This window comes from Pongo abelii, chromosome 15 (assembly GCF_028885655.2).
Source record: "Pongo abelii isolate AG06213 chromosome 15, NHGRI_mPonAbe1-v2.0_pri, whole genome shotgun sequence".
Lineage (NCBI taxonomy): Eukaryota > Metazoa > Chordata > Mammalia > Primates > Hominidae > Pongo > Pongo abelii.
The window spans coordinates 69073712-69098370 of NC_072000.2; the positions used below are offsets into that span (position 1 = coordinate 69073712).

Sequence of the window (24659 nt, forward strand, 5' to 3'; positions counted from 1 at the left end):
AAGCAGGGCTGAGGGAGGATGTTGATGTTCCCATTGGAGTAGAGGAGTGTGATAAAGACACATTGTTCAGAAGCAGAGACAAACTTCGAGATTCGTATGCAAGTTAATTAAGTCGTTGCGAAAAAATAAGATGCTTTCAATACAGAGAGAAAGGATGAGGCGGGGCAACAATCACAAGCATTTTGAGACCCACAGGATTGGGAGATGATGCAGGAACAATTGACCTGGCCATTTTTCTTTCTTTCTTTCTTTTTTTGGAAGCACATATGTTTATTGGTTTTTTAATCTGTGAACCAATAGGTCATTTATAAGTGGATGTGCAAATCTGAAATCAAAATATCTGCAGTCAATTCAATTAGGTAATTTTTGAAAGCTTTATTTATTTATTTATTTTTAATATACTTTAAGTTCTAGGGTACATGTGCACAACGTGCAGATTTGTTACATATGTATACATGTGCCATGTTGGTGTGCTGCACACATTAACTCGTCATTTACATTAGGTATATCTCCTAATGCTATCCCTCCCCCCTCCCCCCACCCCACGACAGGCCCCGGTGTGTGGTGTTCCCCACCCTGTGTCCAAGTGTTCTCATTGTTCAATTCCCACCTGTGAGTGAGAACATGCGGTGTTTGGTTTTCTGTCCTTGCGATAGTTTGCTCAGAATGACGGTTTCCAGCTTCATCCATGTCCCTACAAAGGACATGAACTCATCCTTTTTTATGGCTGCATAATATTCCATGGTATATATGTGCCACATTTTCTTAATGCAGTCTATCATTGATGGACATTTGGGTTGGTTCCAAGTCTTTGGTATTGTGAATAGTGCAGCAATAAACATACGTGTGCATGTGTCTTTATAGCAGCATGATTTATAGTCCTTTGGGTATATACTCAGTAATGGGATGGCTGATGACCTGGCCATTTTTCTATTTACATAGTGCTTGCCCGCCACTGAGGTGCTTCTGTGACACCTGAGAGAGATAGAAATACGTTCCTCGTTGCTATGTCCTCCAGAGGACTCTGGAATGACCAATTATTACTAATATTTTAAGGGTTCTTTTAGGAGATTTTCTGCAGCTCTCTGAGCGTCTCTTCCCAAACACTTCGGTTACTGTTTATTCACCTGCTGAGATCTGGTCTCTTATTCACTCTCATTGCCTTAAGAAATGGTACAGAAAGGTATTCATTAACATTTCAGATTTGTATATACGGTAGCGAGAAATAATTCCCTTTCTTGTGTGTCGTGATTTGCCTTTCTTGTCAGCCTAAGCTCAGGAAGGTGTCTGTGAGAACTTCGCTCAGCCCAAGATCCCTTTCCCTTCCCGTCACATCTGTCAGTGCACAAGATTTCTTCGTCTTTCTCGGAAGGTTTCTGAAGCCCCACCCTTTGCCCACGCACGGTGCCAAGGAGACTGTGCCCTGCCTTGACAACAGTTGCTAAGGGGCGGAGACTTCGGCTCGGTTCCCGAGACGGAATACCCAGGAGTCGAGTACTTGGGCGCATGCGGCAACCGTATCTCAGTTCTCGCGAGGTTTCGTCTTCCCGGAAGCGTTGGCGGACATTCCCTGTTGACTGCGTCGCGATGTGTGGCGACTGTGTGGAGAAGGAATATCCCAACCGGGTGAGCGACTGGGCGCTCCCTTATCCCGCGGCCGGCCCCCGAGGTGTCTCATATCCCAGGCTGGCCTTCCCAGAGAGGCCGTACGTGGGGCGGACTCGGCCGCACTGCCGGTCCCGGTGACCAGGTAGCGGTATTTAGGCACACCAGGGATGGCCTGTGGTGGTCGGCACCTCTGGTCCCCGCCCTGGCGGCTGACCTCAGCCGTCGTGGCCGTTCTCTTGAGCTCCAAGGAGCAACAGAGGAACCGCACCACCACCACAACCCCCGTCGACAACCGAGGGACTCCCCCACCCCCACTTCCGGTCTCATCTTCAAGCTCGATTTGATGAAGTACGATTTTCTTACCGAATTCTAGCGCTGGAGGGGACCTCTGTGGTCATCTGTTCTAACACTTTTGCAGATGAAGAAATCGATGCCCAGAGAGGGGAAATCACTTGCCCAAGTTCATATACTAGTTGCATGGATGAGAGCCAGGACTAGAATTTAGGTTTCCTGCCTGTTACTGCCTCCTAAATCTCAGTTACTTTCAGGTTCAGGAGTTTGCAAAGCTTGTCTATTCTCATTCATTCAAGGCATCCTTGTAGAACATTTATATATGTGTAGCTAGATTACTTTGCTAGGCCAGAAAGGGATTATTTCTCCTCTCTTTGAGACAGGATGCCGCTGTTGCCCAGACTGGTCTCAAATTCCCGGGATCAAGTGATCCTCCCGCCTTGGCCTCCGAAAGTGCTGGGATTACTGGCATCAGCCACCGCGTCCGGCTGGATTATTTATTTCAGAGAAGAAATTAAAAGGCAGCTTTGGTGCTGCCTAACAGCTTACAGTTTTGGGGAGAATGTGACTAACAAAAAATGAGTAGCTCAGTTCAGAAATGCTATTCAAGTTTAGGGAAAGGGGAGGGCAATAGAGGATAGTGCTGTTCTCCCCTGAGAAAAGGTGGACATTATCTAAGACTTGAAGGACAGTTCTAATTGGGGTAGAAAAGAAGGTGAGGAGCTGGAGGATGGGGGAAAATTACAGAAGTGGAATTTGTGCATTGATTGGGAAGGAGGGAAAAAGTCTCTGTAGTTCGTTATGTCTTAGTATCTTATGGGTAATACTTAGGCTTCTGAGTAGCATGTATAACAGTATGAATTCTCATATAGTACAACTACTTTGAAAAAACGGGTGAGCCTTATAAAATACAGAAATGACCCAGTGATTCCCATTCTAGAAAAATGCATGTGTATATGCTTCTGAAGACTTTTATAAATACGAGTGTTCATAACAGCATTATTTTTGTAGTAGATTGGAAAAGTAACTGTGATATATTCATTAGAATGGAACACCATTAATGAATGAGGAATGGAAGTGAATGAATTAGAGCAGTAGTTCTCTACCAGGAGTGATTTTTGCCTCTTAGGAGACATTTGGCAATATCCAGAGACATTTTTTGGTTGTCAAAAGAGGAAGTACTACTGACTGCTAATGGGTGATACAAGGGATGCTGCTAAACATCCTGCAATACATGGGACAGCCACCACACCAAAGTATCACTCCCAATGTCAATAGTGTGGAGGTAGAGAAACCCTCAATTATAGCCACGAAAGCAAACTGGAATTACACAGCAGCCTGAAAAGTCTTACAAATAGTGTTGATGAAAGAACACATAAAGTATAATTCAAAAAGAGGCAAACCAAAATATATTATTCAAGGATGTACCTGGGTGGTAAAACTGTAAGGAAAGCACACAATTACTGTTAAGTCGTGATAGTGGTTACTCCTAAGGGATTAGGGTGTGATCAAGAAGGGTCACATGAGAAAAAGTCTTCCGGGGTGTAAGCAGTGTTTTATTTCTTGATTTGGGTGGTGGTTCTACAGATGTACACTTTATAATTATTTCTTGTTCTCTACATTTATGTTTCATGTACTTTACTGTGTACTATTTCATTTTTTTAAAGTTTAAAAGGATATTTATGAAACCAGTAATAAACATGGGCTATTATGAGACCATGAGGGAGAAGTTTGCAGTAGAGAATATTAAAGAGATTAGGTTGGATTCTTTTTTGTTGTTGTTGCTTTTGTTTTTGAGATGGAGTGTTGCTCTGTCGCCCAGGCTGGAGTGCAGTGGCATGATCTCGGCTCACTGCAAGCTCCGCCTCCCGGGTTCATGCCATTCTCCTGCCTCAGCCTCCCGAGTAGCTGGGACTGCAGGTGCCCACCACCATGCCCGGCTAATATTCGGCTAATATTTTTGTATTTTTAGTAGAGACGGGGTTTCGCCTTGTTAGCCAGGATGGTCTCGATCTCCTTACCTCGTGATCCACCTGCCTCGGCCTCCCAAAGTGCTAGGATTACAGGCGTGAGCCACCGTGCCCAGCCTTAGGTTGGATTCTTAAGAGTGGAGTTATTGTAGAACTTAAAAGTCATATTGAGAAGTTTAGAGTTTACATTTTAGACATTGGGCAACCATCAAAATTTTAATAGAGAAATGATTCTGAAATATGTTATTTAGGAAAAAGAATCTTATGGCTGAATGTTGAAATGGTGGGGTAGAGGGTGTGTAAAGACAGAACTCCACAGAGCATTTGAGGAGCCATGGCAACCGTACTGTAGGCATGAGATAATGAAGACCTTATTTCAAAGAAAGAATTAGGTTGGGCACCGTGCTCACACCTGTAATCCCAGCACTTTGGGAGGCCAAGACAGGTGAATCACTTGAGCCCAGGAGTTTGAGACCAGTCTTAAACATGGCAAAACCCTGTCTCTACAAAAAATACAAATAGGCTGGGCAGGGTGGCTCACGCCTGTAATCCCAGCACTTTGGGAGGCCAAGGCTGGCAGATCACCTGAGGTCAGGAGTTCGAGACCAGCTTGGCCAACATGGCGAAACCCCGTCTCTATTAAAAATACAAAAATTAGCTGGTTGTGGTGGCAGGCGCCTGTAATCCCAGCTACTTGGGCGGCTGAGGCAGGAGAATCGCTTGAACCTGGGAGGCAGAGGTTGCAGTGAGCCGAGATCACACCACTGCACTCCACCCTGGGCGACAAGAGCAAAACTCTGTCTCAAAACAAACAAACAAACAAACAAAAAAACACCACAAATATTAGCCAGGCATGGTGGCATGCACCTGTAGTCCTAGCTACTTGGAGGTTGTGGTGGGAGGTTGCAGTGAGCCATGATCGTGCCATTGCACTCCAGCCTGGGCAACAGAGTGAGACCCTGTTTAAAAAAAAAAAAAAAAAAAAAAAGAATTAACAAGATTCAACCAGTTTAATGTAGAAGAGAATAAGGGGAGACCTATACATGATCACATGATCTCAGGGTTTTCAATCTAGGCAACTGGGATGTTGGAAGTATCATTACAGAAATTGGAGGCGTGTGGGAAGAAAAAACGAAATTGGGGACAAATGGTCAAATTGTTATTAATATCATGCTTCACCTGAGGTTGAGAATATCTGAAGGGTCAAGTGAAGATATAAGACTGCAGTTTGGGTACAACTACATAGATAGATGAGTCAGTCAAATACAAGTGTCAAAATAGGATTTGTTCTCTGAGGAAAAAAATGTAGAGAATCAAGGACTGAGCTACAAAGACTAAATTAACTTGAGAAATGAAAATAAAGTATAAGGAAGAATAGTAGAAAAAGGGATTGAGGTGATTGGAAAACCAGGAGAGTGCCTTTCAAAGGTACTTTTCTCTGATTTTATTCTGTTCTAAAATAATTAAAAGACTGTCATGAAGAAGAATTAAACTTTTCTTTGGAATTTTAGAAGGCAGATTTAGAAATAATTAGTGGGTGGATGTTACGGGTCTTAGACTTTGAATCAGAATAAAGAACATTCTGACATTTCAAAATGGAATGAGTAACTCTTAAAGGAATTAAGCTCTCTTCCTATTGTTCAGTAGAGACTAACTGACCATTTGGAATGTCAAGGATCCTTCCAACTCTGGGGTTCTTTGAAGTCATGACCTATTTTTAAGTGCAGTAAGAGCAGAAGCCCACTGCTTTTGCTCAGCTTTGCAGAAGCTTAGCAAAGGGAAGGGTAATAAGAAGATGGTGGGCCGGGCCTGGTGGCTCACATGCGTTATCCTAACACTTTGGGAAGCCGAGGCACAAGAATGGCTTGAACCCAGGAGTTCGAGACCAGCCTGGGCAACAGTGAGACCCCATGCTTACTAAAAATAAAAATTAAAAAACATTAGTCAGGCATGGTGGTGTGTGCTTATAGTTCCACCTACTTGGGAAGAGGCTAAGGCAGGAGGATTCCCTCAACCCAGGAGTTCGAGGCTCCAGTGAGCTAAGATCATACCACTGCACTCCAGCCTGGGCAACAGAGCAAAACCCTGTCTACTTAAAAAAACAAACAAACAAACAAAAAATCATTTGTTGGGAAGCTCTAAGTGTAGCATGAGTAAATAATAGTTAATTATTTATCTTTGATTACATAAAGTTGTTTGGAGTTTTGTCATTTATTTTTACAGACTAGAAATATATAGTACTGAATTCTTAATGGGGCTCTGGCCTACTTGCTTATAATGTTAACACTGAGAATTTGAATTCAAACATAAGTCAAGTTGGAATGAACCATACTAATTTTCTGAACCCAAATGTTTTTTAACTCAACGGCGAACCACATTTTTTTTTTTCCTTCAGAAAAGCATTTAGCAAACCAGTCACAACTAGAACTCTACTACATTTTCTAAAATTACTGAACAGGCACAAAATTGTAATCAAATATTTTTCATATCAAACTGGAAATGAAACATTTCATATATTTTAATTTCAGCTTGTAATTTTGTTAGTAATGCAACAGGAATACAGAAATACATTATTAATCAGTGGGAAAAAATCAGTGTTAGTGATATGTTTAAAATTACATGTTTTGTATTTGTCATTTAAAGCCAAGCTACCAAACTTCATATATTCAAGTTGTTACTTAGTAGATAACATTGAACCAGATTTAATTAAGTGCTGAGTAATATATAATTAGCAAAACAGTTGTATGTAAGAGTGCCTTAAAATGATACTCTGCATCTTAAAATTTATAGTTATAAGTGCCTATATTTAAAAAGTATACTTTTCAATCAATTACCTAACCTTCCACTTAAGACAGTGGAAAAACGGGCCGGGTATGGTGGCTCATGCCTATAATCCCAGGACTTTCGGAGGCCGAGGCTAGCAGATCACTGGAGGTCAGGAGTTTGAGACCAGCTTGGCCAACATGGTGAAACCCTGTCTCTACCAAACAATGCAAAAATTAGCCTGGCATGGTTTTGTGTGCCTGTAGTCCCACCTACTTGGGAGGCTGAGGTGAGACAATCACTTGAACCCAGGAGGCGGAGGTTGCAGTGAGCCAAGATTGTGCCACAGCATTCCAGCCTGGGTGACAGAGTGAGACCCTGTCTCAAAAAAAAAAGAAAAAGAAAAAAAAGACAATGGAAAAAAAAGAGCAAACTAAACCCAGAGCAAGCAGAAGGAAGGAAATAATAAGGCTCAGAGTAGAAAATACTGAGAGAATACAATAGAGAAAATCAATGAAACAAAAAATTGGTTCTTTAATAAAAACTGTAGTTTCCATTTTTAAACATTCCCTGGCAAAATATATACATTAGCTATTAACTTGTATCATCTGAAATAATTTGCTGGAAAAAAAATTGATCCAGTCTTTATCAGAATAATTACAGCTTTCTCATAAGATTTTATAACATACTCTTGTATTAATTATCCTCATAGTTTTCAGCCATTTCTTCTTGCACACTTGTATACCTTTACAAATCCTTAACCAGGATTTATCTGAATCAAATTTTCTAAGGGTACTTAACATGTCAACTTTTTTCCTTTTCTTATTGAAGCTGTTATGGTCTACTGTTATTGTTGTGGAATTGATTTGAATTGCATTCTTTTCCACCTATTATGGGAGCCTGAAAACCTTCCCTGAATAATGTGTGCTTTAGTTTACTTTCCCAAATTTGGATGTTAATAGTCTTGCCTCATCTAATAAAAGAGCTATGCCTCACTGATGAAGGTTACTCTTGCTGCTTTCAAATGACCAGGGCTCTTAAAGAAAGTCCCATCCGTTTCTTATATACTGTACTTGTATTTTGCCATTTGAAGCATTTACTTACCAGACAACAGATATATAGCTGCTTCTCTTCCTTCAGTGTTTTCTTAGAGTCACATTCTGCCTACTTACATGGTCAGATTACAGAGGCTAGGCCACATTGTGCAAGGAACCTGTGTCTGTGGATGCAGTCCAGTTCAGAGTTATATTTATTTGAAATTGGCATTTAGATCTTTTTAAAAACTGTTTTCTTTTCCTTAATTTTTTGGAGTCCTTGGCAGTCAGCTTTTATAGATTCAAGGGAATCCCAATTCAAACTCCAGTAGACTTTTTTATAAAGTATGTAAGCTCATGTTAAAATTTACATGAAACTGAAAAGAACCAAGAATAGCCAGGTTATAGGACATAAACTAACTGATTTAAAGACTTACTATAAAACTATAGTAATCAAGAGAGTTTGATATTAGTGGGAAGGTAGATATATGTATCAAGGGAACAGAATAGTCAAAGCAGACCCACATATATATGGTCATTGACTTTTTTCTAAAAAAGCACCATTGTAATTCAGTAGGGGAAAAGGCAGTCTTCAACAAATCTTGCCAAAACAACTGGAAATCCATATGGAACTAAATAAACCTTGATCCTTACCTCATATATAAAATTATTTCAAAATGGATTATAAACCTAAACCTACAAACTAAAACTATAAAACTTATAGAAAAAAAGTAAGAAACTTTTTGCAACCCTGGGGTAGGCAGAGATGTCTTAGGAGAAAAAAAGTATAAATTATAAAAGAAAAAATGATAAATTGGACTTCATGAAAATCAAAACTTGTTTGCTCATCAGAAGAAACCATCAAAAAAGGCAAATCAATAATGGAGAAAATATATTTGGGAAAAAACCTGTATCTGAGATATATAAAGAACTCTTACAACTCAAACAACCTAACTTTTTGAAAATGGGCGAAAGACTTGAATAGACATTTCATAAAAGAAGATACATGAATAAGCACCATGAAAAGATGCTCAACATCATTAGTCATCAAGGAAACAAAAGTTAAAACTACAATGAGATACCACTTTACATCACTGGAATGGCAAAAATAAAAAGCAATACCTAGTATTGATGTAGATATAGAGCAACTGGAACTCACACATTGCTGGCAGGAATGTAAATTGGAAAACCATTTGGCAGTTTCTTGTAAAGTTAAATATACCATATTTTTACCATATTAGCAATTCCACTTCTACATATTTACCCAAGGGAAAGGAAGACATATGTCCATCCAAGACTTGCACATGAATCTCTATAGCTGCTTTATTCATAATAGCCCCAAATGGAAACAACCCAAATGTCTACCAACAGCTGAATCCTACAGGGAATACTATTTGGCAATGAAAAGCAACAAACTACCAGTACCTAGAACAACAGGGATGATGAACGTAGGCATTATATCAAGCGAGGGAAATTGGATGCGGGAGTGTACTGATTCTGTTTATATAAAATTCTAGAACGTGCAAGACGAGATAGAAATCAGATCAGTGGGTGTCTGGGGTGGGATGGAGGTTAGAGATAGACTGAAAAGCATGAAGGAACTTTTTGGGGTGGATAGAAATGTTTTATACCTTCACTAGGGTAGTGGTTACATGGGTATATACATGGGTTGAAAGTCATTCACCTATGTGTACCCTTACAGTGTATGAATTTTATTGTATGTAAATTGTACCTCAGTAGATTTTATTAAAAAAAAAAAAATCAAAGGCTGGGCGCGGTGGCTTACGCCTGTAATCCCAGCACTTTGGGAGGCCGAGACGGGAAGATCACGAGGTCAGGAGATCGAGACCATCCTGGCTAACATGGTGAAACCCCGTCTCTACTAAAACTACAAAAAATTAGCCGGGCGTGGTGGCGGGCACCTGTAGTCCCAGCTACTTGGGAAGCTGAGGCGGGAGAATGGCATGAACCCGGGAGGCGGAGCTTGCAGTGAGCCAAGAGCGTGCCACTGCACTTCAGCCTGGGCGACAGAGCGAGACTCCATCTCAAAAAAAAAAAAAAAAAAATCGAAGCAAAGCATTTGTTCTTAATAACTGGAAATGTATACTTTAATCCTAAGGGCGCTTTTCCCTTTTAATAGTTAAGGCAGTGCACCTATGATTTAATAACTCTATGTAGTAATGTCTTGATTTCTTCCACTAGAATTAATCTCTTCCTCAATACGTAGAAGGGAGAGATTCCTCAATATATAGAAGGGAGAGATTAATTCTCCACCAGTGTTAATCTCTTCCTCAATACATAGAAGGGAGAGATTAATTCTGGTGCTTGGAATCCAGAAAGACTTCCTAGTGGCATTATTTATGGTGGATCTTAATTTCGCTGATGCTTCTTAAAATTCCTTGAAGGTAGCAACATATTTGGCTCATCTTTGAATCCTCTATTGTGCTTTGCACAATACCAGACACAGATGCACTGGAGAAATGTTGATTTGAGTGATTTTTAATCGCATTATTTAAAAATACTCTTTAAGTGTGTTGCTGAGAAATGGGATTGGACTAGATTATTTATAAAGTGAATTTTAATTATTAACAATTATTAGTAAGCCTTTAGCAAAGACTTCCTTTGGGTTGGGGACGGTGGCTCACAACTGTAATCCCAATACTTGGGAGGCTGAGGTGGGAAGATCGTTTGAGCCCAGGAGTTTGAGACCAGCCTGGGCAACATAGCAAGACCCCATCTCAATTACCAAAAAAAAAGGCTTCCTTTGAGCCAGGAGCATAAGTTATTTAGAATTTCTTTTTTAAAAACTTTTTTTGAAAATTTGTATAGTTTCTTAGTAAAGATGTAAAACCCATTCTCTCTTAAATGCCATTGTGTCAGTCTTATGAGATGAAGAACTTAAGCTTCTCTGCCTAAATCACGTGTATCCTTAAGGACTGACATCTATAGAGCTGAGAGTTTACTTTTGTTTGTTTATTTGTATTATGATCAAGGATCAAAACTATTTGAACAAACAACTAAACATCTATGTAAGATCATCTTTATCATTGACTCAGTTTCTATTTTGATTGAATTTAATTTTAGTTGGTATGCCTCGTTTAATGTTGTTGGTTATTAAATTTTTCTAATTTTCTATTTTCATATTTTATATTAAGGTTTCCTTAAGTTGTTTCTAAATATCTATTTGCAGTTTATCCTCGCTTTTCAACATAGTGGCAGTCCTCAGAGACTTAAGGATCTAACACTGCACTTTAGTTGCTTTTTTTTTTTTTTGTTAACATGAATAACACTTCTTTAGGAAAGCTAGTAATTTCAAAAATTAATTGGTATATGACCTAGAAGTAAATGCTGGCCATTTTTTAGTTTTGTTTTGCCTTTAGAGATTTTAAGTCTATTAATCATCTTCACTAAAGATTTTGAAATGTAAATAAATTAAATTCCTGTTTCTGATATTTTAGGGTAATACCTGCCTGGAGAATGGATCTTTCTTGCTGAACTTTACAGGCTGTGCAGTGTGCAGTAAGCGGGATTTTATGCTGATCACAAACAAATCCTTGAAAGAAGAAGATGGAGAAGAAATAGTTACCTATGATCGTAAGTAGACTTTTTTTTTTAACCTGAGTGTGTTAGCAGATGTCAGCCTTTGGAAGTCGATATGTTACGCAAAATATTCTGAGGCCTATTTCAGTACTGTATTGCGCACATAATTACTAGTTAGGTCTTTAAGAGGAAAATGTCATTAACACCTCATTTATCTGGGATCATCAAACAGTCTATGTAAATGACTTTTGCAGATAACTAAAGCTTACGATTCAGGAACTGAATTCTTGTGTTTATCAAATTATTTTTCAGGGACATATTTTTAAAAGCTTTATGCTGCCTTAACAAGATATACTTTTTATTATTGTTATTATTGTGACCTTAGGGTCATCCATGTGAGTTTTCACTTTCTGCTACAGTATAATACCATGATATCCTCCAACAGCTATTAAAGTGTTTAAGGCTGCTTGTCCCTGTACTAAATGACTTCAGGAATGCAGTGTTTTTTTCAGTCTTGTTTCTGCTCAGAATGTCTAGCTTTTTTTTTCTTCTCCAATCTCAATGTCAGTCTGTTGTTCCTTACTTTTGCTTCTAAATAATAAGCTGCCTTCATATCCTTCTTCTCGTCCTCAATACTAGGAAACCAAATAAACTATGTATAAAAAAATCAATTCTGAGATTAGCACTAAGGATTTCTGTAAGTTAAGTATATGTATACTTCAGTGCCCAATATTGTGAGAAGTATTTAACTGTTCACATTCCCTTTTTACTTGTCTCCTGGTTCTTGGGTACCTTCTAACCACATGAGGAATAAATATATAGGTAATGGTATTTTGACAGAGGAGTTTGAAAAGACACCAAGCCTTTAGAATGGAGTCAGACAATAATAAATGTTCTAAGCTAGAAGAATCTTTTTCTTTCTTTTTAGCATATGTTTTCTTTAAGCTGTATTTCATTCCAGGCAGTAGGGCATAGTGGTTTAAGAGCAAGGGCCCTGGAGCTAGGCTGTTTGGGTTTGAATTCTGGTTCCAATACATCCTGGCTCAGTCCTCTTGCTGGTTACTTAACTGAAGTATGCCATTGTTTCCTTATCTCTAAAAAGGTGGTAATGATACTATCTACCTCATTGGGTTTTTAGAAGATTAAATATTTAAAATAATAAGCACTCAATAAATCATCGTTTTTACTAGATTATTTTGTTACCATTAAATTCACTTTAATGCCCAGCTTTGGTTTTTATTTATGATTGGATATAGTAGCACAGTTTATATTATTCATGATATGAAAGCTTTTACATAGTTAAATAGGCCCAGCTGGGATAGGTGCGGTGGCTCACGCCTATAATCCTAGGACTTTAGGAGGCCCAGGAGGGTGGATCGCTTGAGCCCAGGGGTTCAAGACCAGCCTGGTCAACATAGTGAGACCTCACCTCTACAAAAATTCAAAAAAATTAGCTGACTGTGTTGGCGCATGTCTTGAGCCCCTCCCGGGCTCAAGTTATCCTCCCAGCTACTCAGAAGGCTGATTTGGGAGGATAACTTGAGACTGGGAGGTTGAAGCTGCAGTGAGGCATGATTGTGTCACTGCACTCCAGCCTGGGCAACAGAGTAAGACCCGGCCTTAAAAAAAAAAAAAAAAAAAAAAATTGATCTAGCTAGTTTAAAAATACACTTAAATATCTTTTAACTGATTCTCTTAAAGAACTTTTGTTGGCAATTAATAAAAGCTCAGACTCAGAATTATGTAGTGTTGCTATGTGGCAGATTCTGAATTTTTTAAAAATCAAGGTAGATACTATAGTGGGTTTCCTCCTGTGTTGAATATGACAGACTTAAGATTCTCTTTAAATAATATGCTGAGAATAGAAATTTTAATAGAAGTTTTAAGAAACTCTCAGACTTAATTACATAAGTCTCTCTTTGTTTTAGCAGATTTGTGTAAGAATTGTCATCATGTAATAGCCAGACATGAGTATACATTCAGTATCATGGATGAATTTCAGGTAAATATAAATATGGGTATAAATATAAATGTGGGGAGGTTAGGGGAATAATAAAAGTGCCCTTGAGAATCTAAATACAGTTTTCATAAGTGAAGTGCAAAGTGTTAGCATAAATTAAAGGAGACTATGCCTTTTTTTTTTTTTTTTTTTTTTTGAGATGGTGTCTTGCTATGTTGCCCAGGCTGGTCTTGAACTCCTGGGCTCAAGCAGTCCTCCCACCTCGGCCTCCAAAGTGTTGGAATTACAGGCATGCGCCACGGTGCCCAGCCCCATGTCTTTCTTATATCTGTGCAAGTTGAGAGACAGACTTTAGATGTGGGTGGATTTGTGTAAACCTGTCTTCACGAGAATCACAAATCAAAATATGTAGTTTACAAATGATATCTCAGCTCTGCCATTTTTGTTTATAAAGAATAGTAGCACATTCTACCTTCTTATGAGATTACCATTGTGCTTCTTTTTTTCTGCCCAGTTACGTGATTGCACAGTTGTGGGCTTTTAAGTGGTGGCCTGTCCACTGCCACCATACTTGCCTGGCATGGAAATTGTGATAAGGAGGTTTTCTTTGTTTTCCCAAGTTGGCATGTAGAGTTGAACAACTCTGCAGTGTCATTTGTGGTAAGACATTATAATATTATTAAGTAAAATTACAAGCTGTGTGTACCATGGTTGGAGGAGAAACACCGAACCACTGTGAAGCTGGAGATTAAGAGATTTATCATAAGGATTAATACTTACACAATTGTGAGAGCATGTGAAGAATTCTCTGGAAGGTTGGTATAGGCCTGTAGTTGCTGAAGATTCACAGGTCTGATGTTCAGAAAGAAAAGCTGGGCAGTGGGGGAGAGCCAGGGACAAACTGAAACCTATCTCTGTCCCTCACTGCCTGATTTCAAGCCTTCAAGTTGAGTTACTTATTTTGTGTGAACTACATATTTGTCCATAGGATATAAATATCAGGCTAGAGCTTTTAACAGCCAAGAGAATTTTTTCAATTCCCTTCACATTTAGATAGTACTTAATTAGGAAAATAATAATAATCTTCCATAGCAGAATCATAAGATAGTAAAACCTCTCTTATTCCTTATTTTAGCATGGAAGAAAGTGCTTAGTCACCTGTCAGAGTCTGGTCTGATATGTTGTGGTTAATCTAAAATAACATCTTGACTATATTTCTTCAGCATCCAAAAATTATGCCTCAAGAAATGTTTATATGATATGCGTAACTTAGGGCAAAATTGACATCTTAGTGAATGAGTAGTGGCCACATAAGGAGATGAGCATCTCCTGGGCTTAAAGAAACAGTCCTATTCTTTTATGGGAGGAAAGGAGTGCTTATAGCTATTTTCAAGAAGCTCCTGAAACTCATGTGAGTTATGTACAGCTCCTGAATGGATATTGAGGTTGCCTGTTTATGTCCTAACCAAGCCATTGTAAATTAGCTAGACCAAAGTCTAGCTGATTTTTCCTTTATGACTGAATGCAGCCATTTTCAAAGCTGCCCTGGAAATTACTCTGGGACAGGAAGAAGGTAAAGGAAGGTGGCTTGTAGTCACGATTCGAGAAACTATGAAATGGTGGTGAAAATGATTCTTAAACTAGACTCTCTACTCCCAGTCTACTTCTCCCCCAACCCCACCCCCGCCGCCAACTCATACTCCATACTCTACCATCATATTAATTTTCTTAAAATGATGTTTTCAAAGCTGGGCACAGTGGTGTGTGCCTATAGTGTGAGCTACTCAGGAGGGTGAGGCAGGAGAATCTCTTGAGGCCAAGTGTTTGAGTACAGTTTGGGCAACATAGTGAGACCCTGTCTCTACTAAAAAGTAAAAATAAATGATACTTTCGGGTGACCTCATTGGCCTTCCCATAGCGCACCTTTAGCTACAGTACAATATCCAAGCTCCTCATTTCAACGTTCTCACTGGACTGGCCCAGCTTCCCTTCTTTTATTTCCCGCTACTCTTTCGTATGTACACCATACTTAGCATTGTCCCAACTTTACTCTTCCTTCTCTCCTGTTAGAGAGAAAGATTTTTATTTACTCCTCTCTAATGCTACCCCTACTGCATTTCCTCAGGAATCTCATGTTACCGTCTTTCTTTCCAGTGTACTTTGATTCATCCTGTAATCATTTCTTCTTCCTCTTTCTTCTTTACTTGAATAAGTTGTTTGTTTGTTGCAACAAGGTCTTACTCTGCCGCCCAAGATGGAGTGCAGTGGCATGATCACAGCTCACTGCAGCCTTGACCTCCCGGGCTCAGGCGATCCTTCTGCCTCAACCCCTCGAGTAGCTGAGACTACAGGCACTAGCCGCTGTGCATGGCTATTTAAAAATTTTTTGTAGAGATGAGATCTCACTTTGTTGCCCAGGCTGGTCTTGAACCCCTGGGCTCAAACAGTCCTCCTGCTTCGGCCTCCCAAAGTGCTGGGATTACAGATGTGAGCCATTGCCTGGCCACTTGAATAGGTCTTTACCCTATTTTCCTTATTTCCCTATACTCCTCTTAACTACCTACAAAGTGATTTTCATTTTCACTGTGCTAAAACTATTCTCTCATAGGTTTCCTATAATCTAACCACATCCTGTGACTTTGCCTTAGTTCTTTTCTCTCTTACATGGCTTCTGCATCTAGTTTTATTAACTATTGTTGTCTTTTTGAAGCATTTCTGCCCTTGAGGTCCATAGTGCTTGACTTCTTTCCTTTTTAAATCATTTTAACTGCTCCTTTGTGTTTTCTCTCATTTTTCTTTCTTGTTTTCTCGAAGTGATACTCCTCAGCTTTTGTTCTGTGGTCTGGAACCTTCTTTATGCTCTCTCATGTACTGAACACACATGTACTCAGTCTCAGTAGAGACCTATTAGATACCTTTCACATTTCCTTCTCTAGCCTTCATGCCTACACCCCTCATCCCCTCTTTTTTTTCTTTGTTTTGCTTGCTTTTTCTCTGACTCTGGCACCATACCTCATGTCAAGGACCATACCCATTGAAGCCTGAATTACTGCAGCATTCCCCAGACTGCAGTTCTGCACACTGCCATCAAGTTAATCGTCTTAAACATGTCATCCTCCACTCCCCTGCTGACAAACCAAATGCAGTTTCCTTTCCCTTTTACTCTGTAAGCGATGCGCATGCTCTTTTCCATATTGCTGTCCATATTCATGCCTTTTCCTTGATTTGAATTGTCCTTCTCTCTACCTTCAAGCCAACTAAATCTTAGCTCTTTCTACCTGAACTCAAATTCCATCTCCTCTTTGCTCTTCAAGCCTATGCATCTTCTCCCTTTTCTGAACTTTTCTTGTACCTGTGTCAGGCCCTGACTCTAGTGAATAGCCACTTGGGAACTTCTGCCTCAGCCTAATGGCCACAAGAACCCTCCATTCTCAGCTGCCATTACTTACTATCCTTGTCCCCACCCTACCCCAGCCCCTCATCCTATCTTGGCAGTAGTTCAAGGTGGGATTCCCAGCCACCATTGTTGTTTTATATTAAACATCTTATAGGAGATTTAAACATAGTCCAAAGTAGGCAGAATAGTGTACTAATGTACACTACCCATCTTCAAGTTGCTTTATTTATATTTCACCATTCTCACATCCCCCCATAGGATTATTTCGAAGCAAATTCCAAACATGTCACTACCTCTTTAAATATTTCATTAGTCTCTCTGAAAGGTAAGTATTCTGTTTTTAAAACAACCATAATGCCATTATTGAACAAAGTAGGATTTTCTGATGGCAAGACTAGGGGGAAAATGGAGACAGAGGGACAGAGTTTACATGGAAAATACATCATAAATTATTATAGGTATCCTTTATTTAAAAAAAAAAAATCCTCCTAGCAAAAGCCACCCCCCACACACACACCGAAACGTACTGTGTGTTTACTTCAAGAAACAAGACAGAAACTATGAGACTGCTTTCTGTTCCTCTGTGGGCCAGGGAAGGAGAAGACTTGGAGTCAGAATTAACAGGGACTAATAGAGGAAAAGAGTAAAGCTAATATGGAAAAAAGTAAAGCCCTCAGAATAAAAAAAAAAAAAAAAAAAAACTGGTCTTACTCAGAGGTAATTCCACCCACTCTGCTCTTCCCTCCAAATCTTTTCCCCTAGGCCCTGCCCAGTTGGAGCCTTTGAGAGTCCCTGTGAATGACTGGGGGAATTATTTTCTCTACTTGGCTGGTTTTGATAAAAGGTGTCCTAATCTCATCATATTCCTGGCAGCACAAGGAGATCTGTTCCTGGCATCCCAAGTTAGAATTCTAGACATATTTTCCCACAGAAGCACTTCTATATATGGTTAGATTCTATGGTACTTGAACAATATAAATTTAAAAGACTTGTGGATTTTCCTGGGAACCTAACCGCCATGTATGACATTACTTCTGTGGGAAATTGCTTTTGAATTCCAAATAATTGACTTGCAATGAAATTTGGGTTCCAGACTGCCTATAAAGATTACAGGTGTAATCAGTCTCACCGATTTAATAATCTTGCCAGATTATGTGTTAGGTTTTTTCCCCCTCCCAAGTTAGATTGCAGATTGTATAAAGTCAGACTTTGTTCTTTCATGTCTGCCAGCACACTGCAGAGCATGTAGGCACTCAGTATAAATTTGTCAATGGCTAGATTGGTTGAAAACTCAAGTATTTGTTTAGCCTCACACATTTTCTCTTTTTGACTCTATTACTTTTTTCCTTCTTCTTTTCCTGTAAAAGGTTGCCATCCAAATAGCAATGCCTGGTGGGTTAAAGCAGTGGAAGTATTCGAGAACAGTAAAAGACCTTGAAGAGGATGTATTTTTATTTTATTTTTAATTCATAAAGCAATCTTTCCACTGCCACAACTAAGCTCCCCTCCTGAACTCACCAGTAGAAGATGGAAAAGGCAGTTGCCTGCTTCTATTTCTTTGTACCACAGTCATTGTTTACCTCTGTGGCCCTCTCTAGTGACTGTCTAAACCTAAGAAACACAAACTGCCTTGACTGATCAATTTCCAGACAGCTAGCAAACTCAGAATCAGGTGTGGAAATTCTAGAAGACTTAACATAGATGTTTGTTTTTGTACAGAGAAAAAGGCTTTTAAACGAAAGGTTTCAAAGAAATATGTCCCTGTAGTTTATGACTGTTAAATATTCTAGAAAGGGAAAGCTATAAGAATAGGACTTTGGGCTGGATGCAGTGGCTCACACCTGTAATCCTGTCACTTTGGGAGGCCAAGGCGGGAGGATCACTTGAGCATAGGAGTTTGAGGCCACCCTGGGCAACATAGTGAGACCCCATCTCTACAAAAAATTTAAAAATTAGCCAGGCGATGCCAAGTGCTTGTAATCTCAGTTACTTGGGGGTCTGAGGTGGGATGATGACTTGAGCACAGGAGATCAAGGCTGCAGTGAACCATCATTGCGCCACTGCACTCCAATCTGGGCAACACAGTGAGACCATGTCTAAAAAAAAAATGAAAAAGAACCTTGCCCTAAGGGTTTTTGCCTAAAACAAAATCTCCTCTGTTACCAATCTGGGCATTTATTAAGCCTAGGAAACAAACTTCTTAAATGGATCAAATTCCCAGACAACTAGCCATCTGAAAATGAGGCAGGACATACTAGTGAATTTAACATAATTGTTTATTTTCCTGGGGTAGATAAAAATAGCTTTTTCAGTTTGGGAATTTTCTTCTTTCAAAAAATATTTCTGTTGTGTATTAGTGTTAAATATCCTAGAAAGGAACAGCTGTAAGAATAGGAATTTGTCCATAGGGACCCACACTCAAATTGCTTCATTACTTTAAATAGCAGCACTAAGCTAAATATATGTGCTTTCTGAGAAATAGCCATGTATTTCCAAGATGACATTTATGTATCAATTTATATAAACAACAGGCTCTGGAATATACAGAATAAGCCTAAGACATTGCTGATACATATTGAAGAAATTGATCCAGTGTACAGAAAGAATATTCATGACAATTTGTAGAGAACATCTTAACTAGAGTAAGTTATAAAGCATCTTTTTCCCTGTTCCTCGAGGTAATTATGCACTTTATCTTGTTCTAGGAGTATACCATGCTGTGTCTGTTATGTGGCAAAGCCGAAGATACTATCAGTATTCTCCCTGATGACCCCCGACAAATGACTCTCTTATTCTAAGGATCCTTCTACAGATCTGTTATAACGATATTGGGTTGGTTTACAATACAGCAAGCCTGATGGTTTGTCTTATTTCATTCATACTGAAAATTCTTTGCATATTTTTTTTCTGCTTAGACTTACTTATTCTTTGAGGAAAAAAAGTAGTGTAGGAGATCATTGTTCTCTAGAGCTGAGCTCTTCTGCTAAAGTTCGAAGTTCACATCAGTGTAGCCAGAGTGAAGCATCTTTGTTAGCAGTTATGTGGTCAGAAAACAACTAGAATGGGAGCACACCTGGGGCCCAGATTTTGGTTTCTGATAAAAGGAACCAGGGCTCCTCGGAAAATCAGCTGATTCTAGAACTGGGGTATGAACTATACAAGATGAGCCTAGAGTATCTTGTGCCACAGGAAAATGAAGTACTGAAATTAAAAAAAAAATCACAGTCATTGGGAGTATATCAGTATGATCGAACTGAAGGATCTCTGAAAGGCCAGAGCTGGAGCAATTTGAGTAACAAAATAAATAAAGTAGTACTGGGTTATAACCCAAACTATATAATAAATATTTACAAGCCCAAACTAATATAAATGATTGAAGGGGAACAAATCTCTTGTGCAGAAGAACTTAAATAATTTATGTAGATACTCCCCACTTAGTGGGCTCCGCATAGTGACTTCCTTGCAGAGTATACTATGGAAAGGGGGGAAAAGAGTAACTTTACAGTGGAGAAATCTGACAGACACCAGCTCAGCCAGGTGATTGAGGTTAATGTCATCCATGATAAGCCCTTTTGATAGCATGTATCCTTGATAGCATCACATCATACAGAATGTGATAAGAATGGCACTTTACCTGTGTGGTCCTCCTCCCCAAAACTCAGAACCCAAGTCTGATCAGGAGAAAAACATCACACAAATTCCAATTGAGGAGCATTCTTTAAAATACCTAACCAGTACTTCTCAAAACTATCAAGGCCATCAAAAACAAGGAAAATCTGAGACATGGTCACAGCCAAGAGGAGCCTGAGAAGGCATGACTGCTAGATGTAATGTGGTATCCTACATGGAATTACATACCACGAAAAAAAAAAAAAGATCATTTGGTAGAAACTAGGGAAATCTGAATACAGTGTGGACTTTAGTTAATATAAATGAGAAAATGGTTTCATTTGCTTTAAAGGGATCTTAGAATATCTTACTTTGCCTAGTTTCATGAGCACTGGCTAGGAGGTTATAAACTCTGGCATTTAGGCCTGTCTGCCATTTAGTAGCAGTATAGTCATTAAGCAAAGCATTACTCTGGACTTTATTGTCCTGTTTCTATCATATTGGACTAATAAAAATTGATATAATGCATTCATCACAGTATTGTTAGGAGATTTAAATGAATTAGTGAATGTAAGGTACTTTAGAAAGTATATAAAGTACTAGATACAATGAGGTGGCTTCAATTAGTGCTCATTCTGAGACCTAAATTTAAAGGGTCAGGCATTAGAAACAAAAGTGTTTCTTCTTCATATCTAGGAGATTTGGAAATTCTGAACTAAGGCCTTATAAAAACAAGAAATGAGCAAAGTGTTCATTGTAGATACCAGGGAAAAGCTTTGTTGAATAACAGTAATAATAATAATATCTGAGCTTTATTAAGTACTTACTATGTGCTAAGAGCTTTTTAAGCACTTATTTAATCCTCATTAACAAATTCATAAGGTAGGTGCTATTGATAGTTTAGCCATAACCAGATATGGCTTGTTATTTGTAAGTTATCATGAAGAGGTTTATGTTCACTGTTCTTTATTTCAATGCAGCACTTTTGGAGCCAACAAAAACTCAGGCACAAAGAAGTTAAATAACTTGCCGGGTGTGGTGGCTCACGCCTGTAATCCCAGCACTTTGGGAGGCCAAGGCAGGCAGATCACCTGAGGTCAGGAGTTTGAGACCAGCCTGGCCAACATGGTGTAACCTTGTCTTTACTAAAAATACAAATACAAAAATTAGCCAGGGGTGGTGGTGTGCACCTGCAGTCTCAGCAACATGGGAGGCTGAACAGGAGAATCGCTCGAACCCGCAACAGGGAGGTTGCGATGAGCCAAGGTCATGCCACTGCACTCCAGCCTGGAAGACAGAGCAAGACTCCATCTCAAAAACAAAAAACAAAACAAAACAACAACAAAAAAAGAAGTTAAATAACTTGTTTAAGGTCACACAGCTAGTGCAGTTACCCCTCTCAGTAATAATGTTTGGCAAATATGAAATACAAGGATCTGGCAAGGTTAGGAAGAGGTTAAGAATATCAGTGACAGTACTCTGAGGCATCTGGGCATGTCAGATGAAGATTTATTATTCAGAAAAGTTAAGTCAGCTGTTGTAGGGATCAGTTGTTTTATTCCTGGAAAATGTTTTTCATTTTGCTGCAAATCTATATCTGACCTGCTGAGGAAATCGTTTGGTGAAATGAATCCAGAAAGCAGAGAAAATGCTTCATTACTTTAAATAGCAGCATTAAGCCCATTATAGCCTCTGAATTTTCCCTTCCTTGAGTTTGCTAATGCTTCCAACTTAGTCATTTGAAGCCCAAGAGTCTTAATTTTATATGCCCTGCCAATGTCCTCATCTATTGCAGAATCTATAGTTATCTATTTGTTTTGGACTATATGTTACAAAAATTTAAAACATAAGATCCTCTCTCTATATTTCATTATTGGTAAACCAACGTTGTGCTGTGTTTTGTGATATTTTATCATTTTCTAGATTCTTATGTGGATCTAATAAAGACCACTTGAACCCAGTTTCACAGAATCCTTGTTTTTCTGTTCAAATTAGGAATTAGGCAAAACATGGCTTAGCTTTTTACTTCCCTTCCTGAGATACAAGAAGGAAGAGAAATCACCTTTGGGGATAATTGGAAACGTGGGCTTATCTTGGCACCTCCTTTTTCTGTAATCATTCTGTGATGTACAGGTCTGGCTAGTCAGTTCCTGAAGTTAAAAGCTCAGCCAGTATTTGTTGTTTTGTTTGATCTAGCTCTTTCTCACATGGTTTTAGGTTCTCCCAATACTAATTTAATTGACATGAGATAGCTTGGGCACAACCAGATATGGCTTGTTATTTGTAAGTTACCATGAAGATGTTTATGTTCACTGTCCTTTATTTCAGTGTATCAAAAGTCCTTTCAGTTTCATTCTTTCATGTTGTGAGCAGGGCTAGTTATTTGAGGCGCTCAATTTAAAAATGTATGTTTTTTTTACTGTAGTACAAGACTGTTATAAGATACAGTATAGTTGGATAGAAAAGGAATTAAAAGATCTGGGTCTAGAATTAGCTTTGTCACCTGCTAATGATGGGACACTGGGCAAGTCACTTATCCTGTCTGTACCTCAGTGTCTTCAGTGGAAAACTAGAAACCATCATGCCTCCACAGAATTTTTAAATCTAATGATTTTTAAATCTAATGCTGTGTGCAGGCAGCTGTCAGTGGTCTTTATGAAGAAGAATCTGAGCTAGAAGAAAGCAGTTGTGTTATGGTTAAGAGTAGAGGCTTTGGAGTCAGACTGACGTGGCTTTAACTTTCAGCTTTGCTGCTTCTTAAGCTGTGTGTCCTTGGCAAGTGTCTTGCCCAATTACCTTTTCTTTTAATAGAAATAACAATTTTTCATGGGATCTCTGTGAAGATTAAATAACCTAGTATATATAAAGTACCTAGCACAGTCTGTGCCCATAGTAAATATTAAATGAATGGTAGTTTGGATGATGGTTGTGATGGTGATTGTAATAAAGTTCTAGAGTTTGGCTCAGTGTTTTTGAGACAAGGTCTCATCCAGGCTGGAGTGCAGTGGTGCAATCATAGCTCACTGCAGCCTCGAACTCCCAGGCTCAAGCAATTCTCCCACCTTAGCCTCCTGAGTAGCTGAAACCATTACAGGTGTACATCACCATGCTCAGCCAATTTTTTTTTTTTTTTTTAATTTTTTGTAGAGACGAGGTCTCACTATGTAGCCTAGGCTACATAGTGAGCTCCTGGGCTCAGGCCATCTTCCCGCCTCGACTTCCCAAAGTGTTGGGATTACAGGCTTGAGCCACCACACTGGGCCTCAGTGTCTCATAAACTAAGGAGAGATAGCTATGGGAACATAGTCATGAAGATAATTATTGATTGCAATGTCTACACCTTGGCCTCCTGAAATCACTTGTTCCAAGCTCTGGTTTTTTTGTTTTGTTTTGTTTTTTGTTTTTGTAAGAGCCCTCAGGTTAGTGATTCTCTCTGTCCCTCCTCTGAGTTGAATAGCATTATCTCAGCACTTCTGGGAGAGTTGTTAAGGAGACTTCCCCCTCCTTCTGGGTGCCCCTAGGGAAATTTGATTAAAAGATTTTTGTTTATCTAGAAAAGTGGGTGATATTTTAAAGCTTTGCCTTGTCTGTTTATGACTACAAGCTAATACTTCTGAGGATGATAAGGGGGACAAACAAGATGAAGAATAAAGGAAAGGAAACACTTTGTAATTTCTCTTCATTTTAACAGCACAACTAAATATTTGGTAAACCTAAACATCCTTGTAAAACAGAATCCTCCAGTCTTGCCTTCCCTGTTTCCTCCTGAGCTAAACAGATCAGGTTCTGTCTGAAGCAAATAGCATTTCGCCTCCCAAGTGAAGAGCCTTCATTCTAGCTTTATGGCCTTCTCTTGACTTTCTGCAGAATCACTTATACTGTAATTCCCCTTCCTTTGGGAATCCCTAAATAATTCTTTGAACTTGGGCCTCAAGGGAAAGACCGAACACATTGTACTGGTGTCTCAGGCTCTAAGTTGCCTGTGGCATGTTTCCAACACCCGAGATAGCTGGCTCTGTTACTGGATGTAACAACAGGCTATGGTACTATAAAGATGATGACTAGCATCCAAGAAGAATTCTCTATTTTGTCAGGAAAGCATTTTGTCTGCAGTTACTGCTCTAAAATTGGTACATGGTCCTGCCCCATAATAATTCATACCCCAGCTGTTGGCTTTAAGAGCAGGAATCTGAAAGGCTTGAGGTTTCAAGAGTGAAGGTAAGGGTAGCCTTAAGTTAGCAGAAGGCCCTGCAGAAAGGTGCCAGGGGATTCCCACTGTGATACTCAGGTTACTCTTTTGAAATAAAGCACTGTTGTTGACAGGTTTAGTTGAAGGTCAGACAGTGGGGATCCTAAACATCTATTCCACATTCACTCTCATATGATGCAAGTGCTTAGAAAATGGTTAGGGTAAGCAGAACAATTAAAGGAAAAACATTTTCCCTTCAGCATTGAGCTTCTCAAGCGGTGTGTCCAGTTTGGAAAAC

At 39.2% G+C, this 24659-nt stretch overlaps 1 protein-coding gene across 4 annotated transcripts; it reads left to right on the plus strand.

Moving 5' to 3' along the window:
• Positions 1 to 969: 969 nt before the first annotated feature.
• On the plus strand, positions 970 to 22132 carry CHURC1 (churchill domain containing 1). 4 transcript variants are annotated; one of them, XM_054529802.2, is made up of 5 exons: positions 970 to 1183; positions 1269 to 1626; positions 11125 to 11260; positions 13138 to 13208; positions 19269 to 22132. In XM_054529802.2, the coding sequence occupies exons 2-5, from the start codon at positions 1507 to 1509 to the stop codon at positions 19359 to 19361; spliced, it is 420 nt and encodes a 139-aa protein (XP_054385777.1). In that variant the 5' UTR covers positions 970 to 1183; positions 1269 to 1506; the 3' UTR covers positions 19362 to 22132.
• Positions 22133 to 24659: the final 2527 nt, after the last annotated feature.

Bases quoted from the DNA above. Each gene is read 5' to 3' on its own strand.
- CHURC1 (XM_024231268.2), top strand. From the start codon at position 1,507: ATGCGGCAACCGTATCTCAGTTCTCGCGAGGTTTCGTCTTCCCGGAAG. The intron at 1,627-11,124 runs GTGAGCGACTGG...CTGATATTTTAG, and splicing joins AGAAGGAATATCCCAACCGG to GGTAATACCTGCCTGGAGAA. The intron at 13,209-19,268 runs GTAAATATAAAT...ATCTTGTTCTAG, and splicing joins GTATCATGGATGAATTTCAG to GAGTATACCATGCTGTGTCT.